The sequence below is a fragment of the Artibeus jamaicensis genome, unplaced genomic scaffold, assembly GCF_021234435.1.
Source record: "Artibeus jamaicensis isolate MK-2021 breed Jamaican fruit bat unplaced genomic scaffold, CSHL_Jam_final contig_374, whole genome shotgun sequence".
Lineage (NCBI taxonomy): Eukaryota > Metazoa > Chordata > Mammalia > Chiroptera > Phyllostomidae > Artibeus > Artibeus jamaicensis.
In genome coordinates this window covers 799,757-819,300 of record NW_026521808.1, presented here as the reverse complement: position 1 = coordinate 819,300, position 19,544 = coordinate 799,757, and the positions used below count along the sequence as shown (strand labels likewise).

Sequence of the window (19,544 nt, the reverse complement as noted above, 5' to 3'; positions counted from 1 at the left end):
CTTGGGTAACAATGATGACATGTGTTTGTGTGTGCTTCCTTGGGTTCAACTTCTTTGGGACTCTCTGGGCTTCCTGAACTTCCTGGAAGTCTATTTCCTTCACCAGATTGGGGAAGTTCTCCTTCATTGTGTTTTCAAATAAGTTTTTTGTTTCTTGTTCTTCCTCTTCTCCTTCGGGCACCCCTGTGATTTCGATATTGGGATGTTTAAAGTTGTCCTAAAGATTCCTAGGTCTCTCATCATTTTTTTTTTTTGAGTTCTTGTTTCTTCATTCTATTCTGGCTGAGTGTTTATTTCTTCCTTCTGGTCCAAACTGTTGATTTGAGTCCTGGTTTCCTCCCCATCACTGTTGGTTTCCTCTGCATTTTCCTATGCCATTTTTCATAGCCTTCACTTTTTCCTCTATTTTGCAACCATACTCAAGTAATTCTGTGAGCTACCTGATTACCAGTGTTTTGAACTGTGGATCTAATAGGTCAGCTATCTCTTCATTGCTTAGTTGTATTTTTTCTGGAGCTTTGATCTGTTCTTTTTTCTGATTTCTTTTTGTCTCAGTGCTATGGAACCTTAGGTATTCACCTAAGGGCCAGACAACCCATGTCACTGCGTTGTTGTACTGTATGCAGGGGAGGGGCCCAAGAGGGAACAATGCAGCTTGCTCAGCTCTCGTGGGCTTTCAGCCCCTTTCCCCACTCCCCACAAGCATATTGGACCCTTCTGCTGCTGATTCCTGGGTGAGCAGTGTTTTTGTACCTTCTAGGATTCTATGGGTCTTTTCAATGAACTGTCCTGTGAGGCTGGGCATCTCTACCATTGCCTGAACCCCCACAGGTGTTGTCAGTCAGAGGTTTTGAAGCTTTATTTCCCTGTGCTGGAACCCTTGGTTGCACAGTCTGTCTTGCTGCCCAGTTGTTCCTCCCAGTTCATCTGCACACAAATGTGGGATCTCCTGCTCCACCAGCCATCACCTTGCCCAGTCCACCAGCTGCCGCCTTGCCCACCCTGGTCCTCCAGCTGCCGCCTTGCTGCAAGTCCTCTTGGCCCAACTGCTCATCTCCGCCCCTCCTAAAGGTTTGGATGAATGTTTCTTCTTTAACTCCTTGCTTGTAGGACTTCCATATAGTTTGATTTTCTGACAGTTCTGGTTGTTTTTTGTTTTTAAGTTTGTTGTTTTTCTTTTGGTTGTGTGAGGAGACACAGTGTGTCCACCTATGCCTCCATCTTGGCTGGAAGTCCTCTTCTGAAGTTTTATAGTGCCTTTTATCATTAACCAGTCTTTTACTATTAAATTTAAATGGCCTATTGAGAGAGCTATTACCTTTTCAAATATTACTTCTTCTCTAATCACTCTTTCTTTTTCTTCTGAGATTTTAAAAAAAATTATTTATTTTTAGAGAGAGGGGAAGGGAGGTCTAAAGAGAGAGAGAGAAACATAAATGTGTGGCTGCTTCTCAAATGCTCTCCACTGGGGACCTGGCCCTCAACCCAGACATGTGCCCCAACCAGAAATCGAACCAGCAACCCTTTGGTTTGCAAGCCAGCACTCAATCCACTGAGCCACACCAGCCAGGGCCCTTCTGATATTTTAATTAAAAATAGGTTATACTTGAACAACAATTAAATTTTTTAAAAAGCCAAGTGCTGGAAGCAAAAAAAAAAGGTTAATTTTTTGTATTTTCCATTTAAAAATCTCTGTACACTGCATTTCTTATTTATTTTTACTTAACATACTAGCTCACCAATTCTTTCTATATGTTGCATAGGTGTTTTAATGCGTATCTGATGATTCTTTGATCTTAAGTCTGCTAGTTTGTTTTGGCTCTTTATCATTCTGTGGCTTCTTGCTTATTTATTATTTTGTTTTGTACCCAATATCTCTGTATTCTAGACATCGCATCTGAAATATTTGTGAAAATAAGTTGAAGCCTAGAATGTTGGTTTCTTTTACTAGGGAAGTTTATGTTTGCCACATGTCTGCACATACTACCAACTCAAGACTGGCTTAAATTATTATCAAGAATGAAGATTTCATGGACAAAACAGTTGACAGAAAACTGGTATGTAAGTCAATGAAGTACAAGTTAACTGGTTCACCATTACCTTGAATATGTAGCCCTGTGGGGACCTAGTTCAAATGGGGATGGTTTGTTTATATGTACTTTTACTGCCTTGGTGATCCCACAAAATGATTTTGAATGTTATCAATATGTTTATGACTCACAAATTTATATCTTTAAAACAGACCTCTTCCTTGGATTCTAGACTCATATACAACTTCCTACTTATCATCCCAATTTGGATATCCAATAGGCACCTCATAGTAAATATGTACAAAACAGACCCTTGAGTGTTTCTTCAAATAAATAAGTTGAACCTCAAGCCTTCTACATTTCATTATTTGTCACCATCATTCTCCTAGTTGCTCAAAACAAAAGCTAATAACCTTCTTTGACTCCTCTCCCCAGATTCTCCCCATACTCAATCTAACAGCAAGCTCTATCTGCTTATCTTCCCATTTTGGTCAACATCCTTCCGTTTCTTTTGATTTTTACCACCACCACCCTGGTCTAAACAACTGTCTTCTTTTACCTTGATGACTGAAACTAGTCCTCCTGCCTCAATTCTTGCCTATGGAAACTGTGTTATACAACTTCATTTAAGTGGTATTCTTTGGAGTTTGGATATATGTGAAATATCTGCTCTTGCCTCAGAACATCCATTATATGCTATTTAATTTAACTAATATATATATTTAAGTATCTACCATGTACCAGGCACTGTTGAAATTTATAGGGATATATCATTGAACAACACCTTCAAATTCTGTGTTCTCAATGAGTTTACCTTCTTATTGAGGAAGATAAAAATAAATGTATAATATTTCAGATGATAGAAAGTTTATTAAAAAAGAGTGGTGGGAGATATATGCATACACATTGTTCAGGGAAAGCCTCACTGATAAAATGAAATTTGAGCAGCAACCTGAAGGAAGTGAGAGAACTAACATTAGGCTATCAGGGGAAGGAATGCTAAGCAGAGAACAGAAAGTACAAAGGTTTAGAGATAGCTGCATACTTGTTTGTTTTGAGGAAGAAACACGAGGTCAGTGTATTAGGAGTAGAGTGAATGAGAAACACTGGTAGGAGATGAGGACAGAGAGGTTTCAGATGGTCACATCTCATAGAAACTTGAAGGCCATCATGAGGACTTTGGAATTTACTCAGGGTGATATGGAAATGTACTGGGGGAGAACAACAATCACAATTATAATTTGGAAAATTAGCTGCTATATTGAAAAAAGACTGTATGAAAGCAAGGCTAGAAGATGTAAGGCCAGTTAAGAGGCTATTACAATAATTTGATAAGCGTTGGTTATAGTTTAGACCAGATAGTAGTCACTGAGGTGGAGAGAAGTAACTGGATTTTGTGTGTGTTTATTCATGTGTATGTGTTTATAAAGTTGATTTTATTACTTTTAATAGATTTTTGTTATCATAGAAGCAGTGCACATGCATTGTAAGAAATTGGAAAATATAGACACATACCTTTTTAATATTAAAAATGTTACTTTTAATCTAGAGTGGCAATTTATTATGTTTTTTCTTGTTTTGTTATCTGTTTTTCCCCAGTCTACAACAGGAAATCATCATATACATAGTATCTAAAGCCATAAGGATAAATAGATCATCACAAGAGTGAGTATAAATGAGAAAGAGGATAGTTTGGAGAACTAATACCCAGAGAATTCTAACAATTAAAGGTTAGGGAGATGAAGAACCAGCAAAGTTGACAGAGAAAGACTGGCAGTGAGTTTAGCATAAAATTGAAAGAGAAGTGGTGTCAGAGAGAAAAAGTGAGAACATGTATAAAAAGTGGAGTAATCAACTACCAAACACTACTGAGATTTCAACTAAGATGGGGACTGAAAATGAGTCAAAATCAATAATGACCTTGAAAATATAGTTATGATGGAATAATGGAGGTAAAAACCTCCTTTGGAGTGGCTTAAAGAAAGAATAAGAGAAAAAGAAGCAAAGGAAGCCAGTAGGGGAAATTAGTTTTAAATGTTTTCTAAAACTACATGGGGAGAAAAAATATAGTTTGATTGATACTGATGAGACTCATTCGAGAAAGAGAAACTGATGATGTAAAAAACAAATGAAGAATTGCTAAAGCAAAAGATTTTATGAGAGGGAAAGGATGGAGAGTTTGGTTTTAGGAACACAGTCCATTTATTGTCATAAGCATGAAGACAGTATATGCGTACAGATGTCAATAACTATGATATTGGGTCTGTGGAGGTTCATTGCATAGCATCAGCTAAGAGTGAGAAGGGGTATTTGAGGATGGGCAAAACATATCGGAGATTTAAGGAAAAAGCAGAAAATGCAAGAGAAGTCCAGGAGAATGGATGGTTGCTGTGCAGCAATCGGCACACTTAAGCAGAAAGCAAGATTGGAAAGTTGCAATGAGTACTGAAGAGGGCACCTATATTTTTGACCACTGCTCATCTCTACTACATCATTTCCAACAACCTGCCCTCCTTCCACTGGTTCTTCACTGTACTTCAGTCATGCTAGTCCTTTTTTATTCCTCAAAAATGCTAACTAAGTTCCATTTTCAAGGCCTTTGCACTTCCTCTTCCCTTTGCCTGGAAACATCTTCTTTCAGAGCTCTGTCAGCTGGTCTCTTATCATCATTTAGGTCTTAACTCCACAAAGGATTTCTCTGACCACAAAAGCTAAAGTAACACCTCAGTGTTACTCTACCATATTATTCAATTCTATCTTCTGAATAGCATCATCAAGACCCCCCTATTTATTTTTCTACTAATTTATTATCTTTTGCTGTCCCCAATAGAACTAAGCTTCTATTTTGCTGCACTCACCTACAAAATTGTCTAGCATAATAGAAGGTGCTCAATAAATATTCGTTGACTGATTGACTCTCCTTATGTTTATCTTCCAAATTTCTCTGTGCTTTCTCTCCCCTACCTAACCTCCTTCTGCTCCCCTGACTTTGCCCTCTGTACCCCTAGTACCATAGAAAACAATGTTTCCTATATCCTCAATGTTCTTACCACACACTTCTCTTCTTCCTCCTGTCTCTTCAGGGCTCTCTCATGTCACTATGTCTTCTACTGCAGCTCTTAAGGCTGATAGGTAAAGTTGACTTTCTACCCACTCTCCACTTCTGCTTCTTTACTGACTCTTCTACACTTTTGTAAGACCCTCTCCTTCTCCTCCATCCCATCTTACTCTTACCAGAGTAAGGGTTTCATGCCATCTGGATTTACCATCCTCTAACTTTTGTTGTTGGTGTTGCCCTCTAACTTTCCCTTTACTCCACAGCTTCATCTAGATTTTCCCATCTAGTTCTCAGGGTTCTTCTATAAAGCAATCTTTGGACTCTCGCTGCTGCAGATTGGCTGTGCCTTTCCTGTTGTTTCAGCACCTGGTAAAGTCAAAGATCACAAGGGCAGGACAAAGGAATAATCAATGTACCCATACCTGTTTCTCAGTACATGGGGGGATTTACTCATTCCGTAATCCCAGAGTCGTTCCACTGCAGCAATAAAATAGTGTCGTGTTCTCTTCTGAAAGCTGCGGGGGTTTTGATTTTCATCTTCACCATAAATGTCAAAATCTTCTCTCTTCATTTCAATGGAAAAGGCATCATAATAATCACTTTTGTCTTCTTCTGTCTGAAGAGAAGGAAGGGTTATTTCCCTTTCATGGCGTTTCAAGACTGGTGGGTTTTGAAAGAACAACTCTTCAGTCCCTCCTTGTTTCGCCCAAGTGGCTTCTCTTTGGGTCTTATCTTGTCTTTCATTAATTGCTGCTATTGAATGATTGTTTTCATAAGTGTCTAGGGGTAAAATTGTGTCTTTTGTCTTAAAAACGATGTCTGCTTGAGACTTCTCTTGGGATTTCCACTCTTCTCTTGGTGTCTGGGTAGTGTATTGATAATCTGATGCAAAGAGACCTATCAGCTTGGAGGGAGTCTTTCCAGAGCTTTTGGTTGCCCATTTCAGAAAGGGCACTTTTCCAGGTCTATTTACTTCATTAAATTTAATAGTGTTATGTGTTTTCTGATGGAAGATCTCTTCTATTAGATTCAGGTGGCTAGGAGATCTATTGCTAGCTTTCATAGGAAAAGAGTCTACATGAACTTTAGGAAGTAGTATTTCAACTTTTCTAGATGCTTCAGATAAACTTGATTTCAAGAGACTAGTGTTCTCAAGTTTCTTGTATATGAGTGAGATTATGCCACTTTCCCCTGGAGAGCTAATCTTTTCTTGATCTCTAATCATTTCTAACATTAGGAAGGCTAGAGAAAGATTTCTTTTGGCTCCTTGTAAAAAATGACTGTGTTCTTGGACCCCAGAACTGCTCTCTCTAAAGGCATAACTACAAGCTGATAGTAGAAGATGAGAAGAAGAGTTGTCTTGAGGTGGGATCTTAGTCAGATCTGTAGGTCTAACTGATGGAAATTCTGATAACTTTGCCATGGGTAATGCAGACCCTTTTGTTTGAATGATGCCATGACTTCTCATAGAACAATCTGATGAGAGGGACTGAGTAATGGCCCTTTTCTCCTTTTCATTGTACTCTATATGTGCGATGGTGCCCTGGGTCAAATATTTCATGCTTTTAGACCGCTGTGTTGAGGTCTCATTCAAAATTACTCCCCCTTCAAGCTTGATTTCTTCTTTTGGGAGTCTGAATAGTTTTAAAGCACGCTTGTCACGTTGAGCAATAACGTTCTGCTGACTTGGATTGGGAGCTCTCCTTGTGGTACTTGAATACTCCTCTACCACTTGCTTTGTTTGATTTCTCAAGCCTTCCAAATTTGCTTCCTCCCTTATTTTTGAGAAATGGGGCATGTGAATCCCTGCTTTATTTGCTGAATTGTTGAATGACCTGGTGTCTTGAAGTGCTGTAGTATATGTCCCCTCATCTAAACCACTTACATTTTGCTTAGTGCTTAGTAATAAAAGGCTCTTCAGAAAATTCTTAGTATCATTCACTGTATACACATGAGGCAAAACTAAATTCTCTTGGGTTAATTTTTCCTTCCTTTCTATCTCTTTCTGGGATTTTTTTTCTTGATTGTGTGTATAATTTTCTTGGATATTAGTCAAGTTAGTAAGAAATATGCTCTTGTGGTTTGGAGAAATTATCTCTTTAAGTCCCGGATCCTTTATAAATTCATCCTCTTCTACTACCACTTTATTCTTCTCTGACAAGAAATTCTCATGATATTTCACAGATTTCTCTGATCCTGAAGATGTCAACTGCTTTAGTCCAGGCCTTGGTCCAGAGCTTAGGAAGTTCTCACCATGAGTCCTTTTTACCCAATTTTCTGAATCTGGCAAGAACAGCATCTTGAAGTGTGCTGTATCTGGATTTTCTGTACCTACTGGAATGGGGCCCTCTTTTTTTTGGTGGACCATGTCCATAATTTTTGATAAGGTAGTTTTATTTAACAAATAATTTAGCCCCAAAGCTGTAGTATTTTTGTCAATAAACATTTCATCATGAATCAAAGAAGTTGCTTCTTGAACCTCAGCATTACTTTTTAATATAATATTTTGCAAGACTGATGTACTATTATCAATTAATAATGTTGGTCCATCAGTGTGAGTCTTTCTATTTGTGGTTGAGGTAACAGGTGCCTTGCTTGACTTTACTAAAGACAGATTATCTTTGAATAAAAAATTATCTTTGGTCAACGAAGTAGGTACATGAACTCTTTCCTCTTTAAATAATCTATCACTCTTTATTGATAACACATTTTCTCCTAATGAACTTTCTTGACTATTCATTAAAGCTGCTTCTAACAGCTTAGAATCATTATCTCCCTTACTCAAACCCAAAGGCACATCAGACACAATAATATGAGATGCATTTTTGTCAAATACACTGGTGCCAGATTGATTACTAAAGTGAACTGGCATATTTGAGGGTCCTAAGGAGCCTGTCTTTTCAGTACCTGCTGCCAACTCTTCCGGTGGAATTGCTGGTGAAGTCATTAGATTGTTTGATAAACTAGAAATTTTTAAATCAAGTTTCTTCAACTTTACTTTTATAGTTGACCTTAAATTTTCATTTAATCTTACTTGTAGTTCTGACTCAGGAGTAAATATTCTGTTCCCACTGTTATTGATCTCTGGTCTGATATGTGCCACTTCAGATGGGCCTTTGTTTCTTTCTATTGCTCCAGGTAAATGATCATCAGCCTCATATATGGCTTTTTGGAGATCAGGTAAGGATAATCCATGTGGAGTAGGATTCTGTCCCAAGAGCATCAACAAATCACTAGAGGAAACACTTTGTACTTTATGCACCAGTGTTCTTTCTCTAGACCAGGGATCAATCTTCTCCATATCATTTTCTGGAGCTATAGTGGATTCAAATTGCTTTTGCCTAATGCTGGGGTGCCTTGATTTCTGGGAGAAGCTTCTGGGTTCAATGACATTGTTTTCATTCAGTAGGGAAGTTGAAATGTCTTCATATGTTTCCTCATAATAATCACCAGTGTTTCTTTCACAACTAGAAACCTTCAGTAAGGCTGTCATTCCTCTGTTCCGAAAGTCTGAGTTGTGGCACCCCAGAACCCACAGACCTGGAAATGAAGAAGAATAAGATTCTGGTTACTCATAGCCCAGATCCCAAGCTAGTTTTCTATTAGGGTGTATTCCCTATTCCAAGACAAATGAAAAAAAAAACAAACCAGCTGGTACCATTATATTACAGGTAATTGGGTGAAATCTATGACACATATAACAATAGTTAAGCAATGATATCAAAAGTGGTTTTTGCATTGCTGCTGTGATGGTATATCTGTTTGTGACTATAATAAAGGGCTGTGATTAAAAGTTAATAGATGTTGGAATAAAAATGGAGAAATATAATTAACATATACAATAGTAGAGAGTCTTAATAGTCACATAGAACTCTGATGATGACTATGACAATGAGGAAAGTTTATATAGACTAGCTGTTATTGCTATATAACATAGTGGCACAGGTTCTAGAGTCATATTATCTGGGTTCAAATCCTGGTTCTACCATTTACCAGCTGTGTGACTTCAAGCAACTCAGTTGATCTCTCTGAGCTGCAGTTTTCCAATTTATACATGAGGCTAATAGTATCCAGCCCAGTATATAATGCATTGCAGTCGTATATCACACTGCCTAGCATCTACCATCACTAATTTATAGAATAAGTAAGTACAATAGAGCAGGACTTAGGTTTAGAATACACATACAAATCCAACCAAAATGTTAGCAATATTAATTTCTACTGTGGACAGGATTATTCAAGTGAGGGAATTTCATGGTAGTAAAATAGATTCATAAACGTAAGTGAAAATTACACCCATTGAGTACCTAAACAGCCTCATCATCTGACAAAATATCTGCAAACAAAATCGACTGAATCCAGGTTTCCCTCAAAGGGAAAACTTTGCCCAAAGAGCCCTTTGAAAACGATGGAACTCCATAGAAAAGGCTTCTATGGTCAAACACATTTTGGAACTAATGCACACAAAACTCTGTGCAGCCAGATAATCAATCAAATGGGAAATGAGAATAAAGACATTTTCTAATACACAAACATTCAGAAAATCTACCTCTACTGCAACCATCCTTGAGAAGTGATTAGAGAATGTTTTCTAGGGCTGGCAAGGACGTGGGTAAAAGGAACCCTGGTGTACTGTTGGTGGGAATGCATACTAGTGCAGCCACAATGGACAGCAGTATGGAATTTCCTCAAAAAAACTAAAGATGGAACTGTCTTTTGATCTAGTGATCCCACTGCTGGGGTTGTACCCTAAGAATCCTGAAATACCATTTCAAAAGAACCTATGCACCCCAATATTCCTAGCAGTGTTATTTACAATAGCCAAGTGCTGGAAACAGCCTAAGTGCCCATCAGTAAATGAGTGGATCAAAAAACTGTGCTACCACTTCCGCCAAGATGGAGGCATAGGTGGATGTGCCATGCCTTCTCACACAACCAAGTTTAGAGACAACTAAATATTAGCAACAGAAAACACAGCCAGAACACGGAAAATTGAACTTTTCGGAAGTCCGTTAACAACAAATTCTTCAGCCTGATCGGTAAGGGGCGAAACCAGCGGCTGGTGAGGGGTTGCACAGGAGGACTCGGTCAGACGGACTCAGGCGCGGAATCCAGACGCACGGAATCCAGGCGCAGGGTTGGACCTAGTAAGCGACCGGGTGAGCCACCAGGCGAGCGACCGCGGAGGAGACAGTGGGGAAGCAGTGCTGCGTGTTGACTGTGGTCGCCCATTTGTGCGCGAGCGGACAGGTGAGGGAGTGGGCGGTTGGACCGGGGCCGGCGGGTCCCTGCGGCAAGCGGCAGTGGAGGGCGCTGCCCTTTCCCCACTCTGACCACGCCCCCACATACAGCATCACAATCCAGCGACCTGGGACTCCAAGGCACCGCTTCTGACACTTAAAGGGCCAGAACAGACCAAAAATGTCACAAGATCTCAAAGCCTCAGAGCCCATAGATCTAAGCGATGAAGAAATAGCAAAACTCTCAGACGCACAGTTTAAAACACTGGTCATCAGGATCCTCACAGAACTGGTTGATTATAGCCACAAATTAGACAAATATATGAAGGCGAAACTAATTGAAATGAATGGAATTGCACAGGACACCAATAGCAATGAAAAGGAAACTGGGACTCAAAGCAATGGAGTGGACCAGAAGAAAGCAAATAATGGCCAAACAGAAAAGAGCCAGGAAGCAAGAATTCAAAGAAATGAGGAGAGTCTTAGGAACCTCCAGGACACCTTTAAACGCTCCAACATTGGAATTATAGGGGTACCAGAAGGAGGAAAGGCACAGCCACCAGTGGAAAACTTATTTGAACAAATAATAAAGGAGAATTTCCCCAATCTGGCAAAGGAAATAGACTTCCAGGAAATCCAGGAAGCTCAGAGAGTACCAAAGAAGTTGGACCCAAGAAGGAACACACCAAGGCACATCATCATTACATTAGCCAAGATTAAAATGAAGGAGAGAATCCTAGAAGCAGCAAGAGCTAAGGGGACAGTCACCTACAAAGGAGTTCCCATCAGACTGTCAGCTGATTTCTCAAAAGAGACCTTACAGGCAAGAAGGGGCTGGAAAGAGGTATTCCAAGTCATGAAATCCAAAGACTTACAACGAAGATTGCTCTATCCAGCAAAACTTTCATTTAGAATGGAAGGACAGATAAGGTGCTTCTCAGATAAGATCAAATTCAAGGAGTTCATCATCACCAAGCCCTTATTATATGAAATGTTAAAGGGACTTATCTAAGAAAAAGAAGTTAAAGAAACATGACCAGTGAAAGGACAACAAACTCACAGTTATTAACAACCACACCTAAAATGAAAGCAAACTAAAAGGACAGCTAGATCAGGAGTGGAAACATAGAAATGAAGATCTCAAGGAGGGGTTAGCAACAGGGGAGTGGGAGGAGGAGATGGGGGGAGAAGGTACAGAAAATAAGTAGCATAGACAGTAGACAGAAAGTAGATGGGGGGGCAAGAATAGCATGGGGAAATATAGAATCTAAAGGACTTGAGACACATGGTCAAAAACTAAAGGGGGGTAATGGTGGGGATGGGGGGGTAGGGTGGAGGGGAATGAAGGGGGGAATAGAACAACTGTAACAGCATAATCAATAAAAAAATTTAAAAAAAATTGTGCTACCTTTACACTATGGAATACTACACAGCAGAAAGAAAGGAGCTCCTACCCTTTGCAACAGCATGGATGAAACTGGAGAGGATTATGCTAAGTGAATAAGCCAGGCAATGAAAGACAAATACCATATGATTTCACCTTTAAGTGGAACCTAATCAATAACAACAAAAATGAGCAAAATAGAACCAGAGACATGGAAATAAGGAATAAACTGACAGTGACAACAGGGGAGGAGGGAGAGGAATAATGAGGGAAAGAGGAGGGAGGGTGTAATCAAGGAACACATATGGTAATAGATAATGGGGTGTGGATTGATTAAGGGAGTAGGGGGTGGGAAGGTTAGGGTAGGAAAGTGGGTGAGGCAGGGAGAGCAAGGGAAGAAAAATTGGGACAACTATAACTGAACAACAATAAAAAGCATAAGAAGACATGAGATCTAGGAACCAGGCACCTATCCTACCAGAGGATGAACAAAAGTCCCAAGTTGATAACTTAGTTTCAGACCTAAAGACAACCAGCCCACAGTGGCACACGAGGATGCATGGGTCTTGGAGGTCACTATCTAAGCAAGAAAGAATATGTTATATAATGAAACTATTGGGAAAAAATAACTAAAGAAAAAAATTACAAGAACAGAAAAAGCAGTTAGAAGTTTCAATTAAACAAGTTATAAAAATAGGAAATGTAATCCTATTTGGTTCCACAGTGAACATTTATGTAGTTTACTGTGATTTCACTAAAAATGGGGATATAATTATTTATAAGTTTGAGAACTGAAAGAAGAGTTTAATGATATTTAAAGCATATTTTTGATGGGTGGTATAAAACCAGGTTGGATCAGAGTAGACCAAGATTGAAGTTGAGATGAGAAATTTATCTTTTAATCTATTTTACTGATTATGCCATTACAATTGTCTCATTTTCCCCCTTCATTCCCCTCCACCCTGCATACCCCTCCCCCACCATTCCCCCCTTTAGTTCATGTCCATGTGTCTTAAGTTCTTTAGCTTCTACATTTCCCACACTATTCTTGCCCTCTGTCTAATTTCTCCCCACCATCTATGCTACTAATTCTCTGTACCTTCTCCCTCCTTCTCCTCCTCCCATTCCCCTGTTGCTAACCCTTCATGTGATCTCCATTTCTGTTGCTCTGCTCCTTATCGAGCTGTCAGCTTAGTTGGCTTTTGTTTTAGGTGTGGTTCTTAATAACTGTGAGTTTGCTGTCCTTTCACTGTTCATATTTTTTATCTTCTTTTTCTTAGGTGAGTCCCTTTAACATTTCATATAATAAGGGCTTGGTGATGATGAACTCCTTGAATTTGATCTTATCTGAGAAGCACTTTATCTGCCCTTCCATTCTAAATGAAACCTTGCTGGATAGAGCAACCTTGGATGTAGGACTTTGAATTTCATGACTTGCAATACTTCTTTCCAGCCCCTTCTTGCCTGTAATGTCTCTTTTGAGAAATCAGCTGACAGTCTGATGGAAACTCCTTTGTGGGTGACTGTCCCCTTATCTCTTGCTGCTTCTAGGATTCTTTCCTTCATTTTAATCTTGGCTAATGTAATTATGATGGGCCTTGGTGTGTTCCTCCTTGGGTCCACCTTGTTTGGGACTCTTTGGGCTTGCTGGATTTCCTGGAAGTCTATTTCCTTTGCCAGATTGGGGACGTTCTCCTTTATTACTTGTTCAAATAACTTTTCCGCCTGTTGCTCTTCCTCTTTCCCTTCTGGTACCTCTGTAATTCGGATGTCAGAGCATTTAAAGATGTCCTGGAGGCTCCTAAGCCTCTCCTCATTTTTTTTTTTGTATTCTTGTTTCTTCATTCTTTTTTGTCTGGTTGTTTCTTTCTTCCTTCTGGTCCACTCCATTGATTTGAGTCCCAGTTTTCTTCCCATCACTGTTGGTTCCCTGTGCATTTTGCTTCATTTCACTTAGTGTAGCCTTCATTTTTTTAATCTGATTTGATACCAAAATCAACTAGTTCTGTGAGCATCCTGATCACCAGTGTTTTGAACTGTGCATCAAATAGGTTGGCTATCTCTTGGTTGCTTAGAAGTATTGGCTCTGGGGCTTTGATCTGTTCTTTTGTTGAAGCCATAATGTTTTGGTCTGTTTGCGCTTGTTATGTATGAGGGGCAGAGACTTAGGTGTTCACAAGGGCGGGTTAACCCAGTTGCTGGGTTGTGACGCTGTATGTGGGGGCAGGGTTAGAGAAGGAGTAATGGCACTTGTTCCACTCTGTCCCCTCTGCTGTTTCTCACAAGCAAATTGGGCCCTTCTCGTGCTGGTTCCTGAGTGGGTGGGCTTGTGTACATTCTAGAACCCTGTGGGTCTCTCTAACGAATGCTCTTATGAGGCTGGGAGCCTATGCCGGCACCTCAACCCCCTAAAGTTTTTTCATTTGGTGCTTTTAGGCTTTATTTTCAGTTACTGGGGCCCTGGGTTGTGTGGTCTATCTCACTGCCCCCTTTTTTTTTTTTTCGGCCTGGTTTACCTGAGTGTGAATGTGTGTCCATGGTTAGCCAATCACCTTGCGTGTCTCACTGGGTTTCATCATTTCCTCCCCGAAGCTAGTTCTGCTAACTACTGCCTCCTCCTGCTAGGACCCTCTCTGCTGTCTGCCAACTTCAACCCTCTTACCGGTCTGGATGAATGGTTTGTTGTTGTCGGACTTTGGTACAGCTCAATTTTCTGTCTGTTCTGGTTGTGTTCTTGTTTCTAAATCTTTGTTGTCTTTAAATTTGGTTGTGTGAGGAGGTACAGTATTTCCATCTATGCCCCCACCTTGGCTGGAAGTCCAAGATGAGTAATTTAAATAAGATTTTTGACTCAAAATTTAACTGTTATAATTTAGGCAAAACTAATACCTTCTTTTTCCTCAGGCAGACATTAATTGAGTGGGAAAAGGGAAAATGAAACTTCATAAACAGGAGTTCTGGCCAAGATGAAGGCATAGGTAGAAATGCTTTGCTTCCTCGCACAACCAAGAGAAGGGTAAAAACCAATGAAAAAACGATAAACAACCAGAAGTGCTACTAAATCAAACTGCATGGAACTCCAACAATCAAAGAGCTAAAGAAACACTCACCCAGACTGGTAGGAGGGGAGGAGATGGGAGACAGGCAGGGCAGCAGAGAGCATTCGTGGCAAGGTGGGGCTGGCTGAATGGGAAACTAAACATTCAAAGCTAGCTTTAAAAAACTGTACTTGAAAAATAACTAAATAAAATTAAAATAAAAAAAAAATACCGCAGGGCTTGCCATGGTGGGAGAAACCCTCAGTCTCATAGGAGAGTTTTTTGGAAAGTGGGGCTACAGCAGAGGAAGGGAGCAGCATTGCTCCCTCTCTGACCCCTCCCCCACAGACATTGCCACTAAGCAGCAAAGAGGGTTATAGTTGCCCTGCCCAGGGGAATACCCAAGGCTCTGCTCCCTTACAACATAACAAGTATGCCAAGACAAAGAAATATGGCCCAAGTGAAAGAACAGATCAAAACTCCAGAAAAAGAGCTAAATGATGAGGAGACAGACAACCTATCTGATGCAGAGTTCAAAACACTGGTAATCAGGATGCTCACAGAACTGTTTGAGCTTGGTTGCAAAATGAAGGAAGAAACAAAGGCTACCATAAGTGAAATAAAGCAAAATATACAGGGAACCAACAGTGAAGGGAAAGAAACAGGTATTCAAATCAATGATTTGGAACAAAATGAAGAAACAAACATCCAACTGGAATAGAATGAAGAAACAAGAATTAAAAAAAAATGAAGAGAGACTTAGGAACCTATGGGACAACTTTAAGCACTCTAACATCTGAATCATAGGGGTGCCAGAAGGAGAAGAGAAAGAGCAAGAAATTGAAAACTTATTTGAACAAATAATGAAAGAAAACTTCCCCAATCTGGCAAAGGAAATAGACTTCCAGGAAATCCACGAAGCCCAGAGAATCCCAAAAAGTTTGGACCCCAAAAGGAACACATCAAGGCACTTCATCATTAAGTTACTCAAGATTAAAGATAGCACGGGCCTGCGAACCAGACAATCGCGGTTCGATTCCCAGTCAGGGCACATGCCGGGGTTTCAGGCCGGTTCCCTGCAGGCCACTTCCCAGCAGGGAATGCATGAAAGGCAACCATACATTGATATTTCTCTCCCTCTCTCCTTCCCTTCCCCTCTAAAGATAAATAAATAAAATCTTTAAAAAAAGCCACTCTTTAAAAAAAAAGATTAAAGATAAAGAGAGAGTCTTAACTGTTTCCAGCTTTTGTTTCCTAGAGACATTGTGCAGTTCTCAGGGTATTTGGACAGTTTAACTCAAAAAAATGGATATCAGACCAAACCATACAATTTATATCAACAATATGAATGACAAAATTAAAAAAAGAAGAATTCAAGAGATCCCTGTATGCTCTGTTTTCTCAGTTTGGGCATGTGGTAGATACTGTGGCTTCTAAAGACTATGAAGATGTGGGGTCAAGCCTTTGTTATATTTAAAGAACTGGGCTCATCCAAATATGCCCTAAGACAGTTACCAGGATTTCAATTTTATGGTAAACCAATGCAAGTCCAGTATGCAAAAACAGATTCTGATATAATATCTAAAATGAGTGGACCTTTGCTGACAAAGAGAAGAAAAAAAGAAAAGAAAAAAGCCAAAACTGTGGAACAGACAGCAATTACTGCTAATAAAAAGCCTAGTCAGGGAGTACCAAATTCAGCTAATACCCAAGGAAATGCAACACCAAATCCTCAGGTCCCTGATTACCCGCCAAACTATATTTTATTCCTTAATAATCTACCAGAAGAGACTAATGAGATGATGTTATCCATGCTGTTTAATCAGTTCTCTGGTTTCAAGAAAGTATGTTTGGTACACGGGAGGCATGACATTGCATTTGTTGAATTTGAAAATGATGGGCAGGCTGGAGCTGCCAGGGATGCTTTATAAGGATTTAAGGTCACACCATCCCATGCTATGAAGATTACCTATGCAAAGAAATAACATTTGGGATAGTTTTCTTTAAAGGACTTGGTGTTATTTATAGTGTTTGTTTTGATAACATTTGGTCAGACCATTTTAATAGTTGGGGGTGGGAGGAAGTAAAAGTGAATTTTTTGTATAGGTTTTCAAAAATTACCTAGGCTTTCTTTAGCCTACTAGTGAAATATGAAATGTGAAGGCCTTAATTTTGTACAATAAACTTTTATTTGTATTCTATATATAATACTTCATTTGTTGACCCGCTGTCTTATCATCAAATACTTATGCTTGTCTAAAGCACAGGTTAAGGTAAATAAAACTAATAGGATGCTTTCCTGGTATTATTTTGGAGCAATCAGTGTAGAGAAACAGTGAACCATTTTAATAAAAGCAAAGAATTAGATCAAGCCTTTGATTATATTATCTGTAATGTTATTGTTTAGGCCCATGAACTGCCATGCTTCAATTCCCTTAAAAATATATATAGTAAATATAATCATCCTGGGTGTTAGAAGAAAATGAGACCTTCATATTCTTCAAATAAATGAGCATAGTACCTTACTGGTAGTAGGCATTTCACACACACACAGAAAAAGAGAGTCTTAAAAGCAGCAAGAGGAAAGGATACAGTAATCTACAAAGGAGTTCCCATAAGACTATCAGCTGATTTCTCAAAAGAAACCTTATAGGCAAGAAGGGGCTGGAAAGAAGTATTGGAAGTCATGAAAGGCAAGGACCTACGTCCAAGATGACTCTATCCAGCAAAGTTATCATTTAGAATGGAAGGGCAGATAAAGTGCTTCCCAGATAAGATCAAGTTAAAGCAGTTCATCATTACCAAGCCCTTATTATATGAAATATTAAAGAGAATTATCTGAGAAATAGAAGAAGATAAAAACTTTGAACAGTAAAATGATAGCATACTCATAACTATCAATGACTGAACCTAAAAAACAAAAACTAAGCAAACAAATCGAACAGGAACAGAATTACAGAAAGGAAGATCACATGGACGGTTTTCAGTGGGGAGGGGGAGGAGAGAAGGAGGGGAAGAATGGGGAGGTAAAGGTACAGGGAATAAGAAGCATGATTATTAGGCATAAAATAGATTGGGAGTCCTGGCTGGTATGGCTTGGTGGATTGAGTGCTGGCCTACAAACCAAAGAGTCGCTGGTTCAATCCCCAGTCAGGTCACCTGCCTGCCTTGCAGGCCAGGTCCCCAGTGGGAGCACATGAGAGGCAACCATACATTGATGTGTCTCTCCCTCTCCTTCTCATCCCCTCTCTCCAAAAATAAATAAATGAAATATTTTTTAAAAAACAGACAGGGAATTGAGCGCGGGCCTGCGAACCAGAAAATCGCGGTTCGATTCCCAGTCAGGGCACATACCGGGGTTGCAGGCTGGTTCCCTGCAGGCCAGTTCCCAGCAGGGGATGCATGAAAGGCAACCATACATTGATGTTTCTCTCCCTCTCTCCTTCCCTTCCCCTCTAAAGATAAATAAATAAAATCTTAAAAAAAAAACAGACAGGGAGAGGTTAAGAATGGTATAGGAAACATTGAAGCCAAAGAACTTATATGTACAATCCTGGACATGAACTAAGGGTGGGGGAATGCTGAAGGGTGGTGGGTACAGGGCAGAGTGGGGATAAAGAGAAGAAAAAAATTGGGAAAATTGTAATAGCATAATCAATAAATTATACTTCAAAATACAAATAAAAAAGAAAGATTTTTTTCCACTTCATGATTATAGAAATAAATATTCTCTGATTTTCTTCTAAAAAAAAAAGAAACTTCATAAAGCAGGTCTAGAATGACATATACCAAACTCCGAGGAATTGGCAATAGTGATAAAGAGGGCCTTTTAGTTTTATCTGTATGGGCTGAATTTTTTAATGAGAATATATTTTTGAATTACATGTATGAATAAAAAGAAATTTTAAATATTATCATTAATTAATAAATCTCAAAAAGTCAATGAAAATAACCAAATTAAAATAAATAATTCCACATATACAAAATTTGAAATAAAATATAGTTATAACCACAGATGTAAAAAAGAAATATTTATAATTTCCCTGAAGACAACTTAGCTGTCATTCTCCTCTTTCAACTTCTGGTACAGGTAGAAAGTGCCTGACCAAGTTTGAGACTTGGTCAGTATTATAAATATATGGATCAGTCTGCTGCCTCAGTAATATAACCAATTTTGTAAGCTGTTATCAATCTTGGAACTTGTTCTTATCAAAGTAACCCAGAGAGACAGAACCCAGCTGACCACAGTGGGTAGGAGTACATCTTGGGCTTCAATAGACAACAGCTCCTTTATCATCCAAGGCTGATACAATATCCTGGTATGGAATATTAAGCAATCTTTTTAAGTGATGATGTTCATATATATATTATTAAGTGAAAAAAGCATGCTACAAAACATAATCTAACTACCATTCTACTATTTCTATGAATTCATATTGTTTTTCTATATGCATCACATTTTCCTTATCTATTCATTCATAAATGGACATAGGTTATTTCCATATCTTGGCAATTGTGAATAATGCTATAGGAAACATGGGAGCACAGATATCTCTTTAAGTTTCTGATTTCATTTTCATTGAAGTGGAATTGCTGGATCATATGGTAGTTGTAATTTTAATTTTTTCTGAGGAAACTTTGTACTGTTTTCCATAGTGGTTGAACTAGTTTACATTACTGCCATCTGTGCATGGGGATTCCCTTTTATTCACATCCTCACTGGCACTTGGTGTTATTTTTTGTATTTTTTAAAAATATATTTTGTTCATTATGCTATTATAGTTGTCCCACCCC

The 19,544-nt window shown here is 39.1% G+C and overlaps 1 protein-coding gene and 1 pseudogene across 2 annotated transcripts in view; one reads left to right on the top strand and one right to left on the bottom strand.

Moving 5' to 3' along the window:
• The window catches only part of F8 (coagulation factor VIII), a 203,053-nt gene that overhangs the window by 71,126 nt on the left and 112,383 nt on the right, over nt 1–19,544 (bottom strand). For both annotated transcript variants that reach the window (XM_053664492.1, XM_053664493.1), the window contains exon 14: nt 5,511–8,628. In XM_053664492.1, the coding sequence (XP_053520467.1) occupies nt 5,511–8,628 (3,118 nt within the window). The remainder of the gene's footprint in view (nt 1–5,510; nt 8,629–19,544) is intronic.
• Nucleotides 16,056–16,735, top strand: LOC119055501 (U2 small nuclear ribonucleoprotein B''-like; annotated as a pseudogene).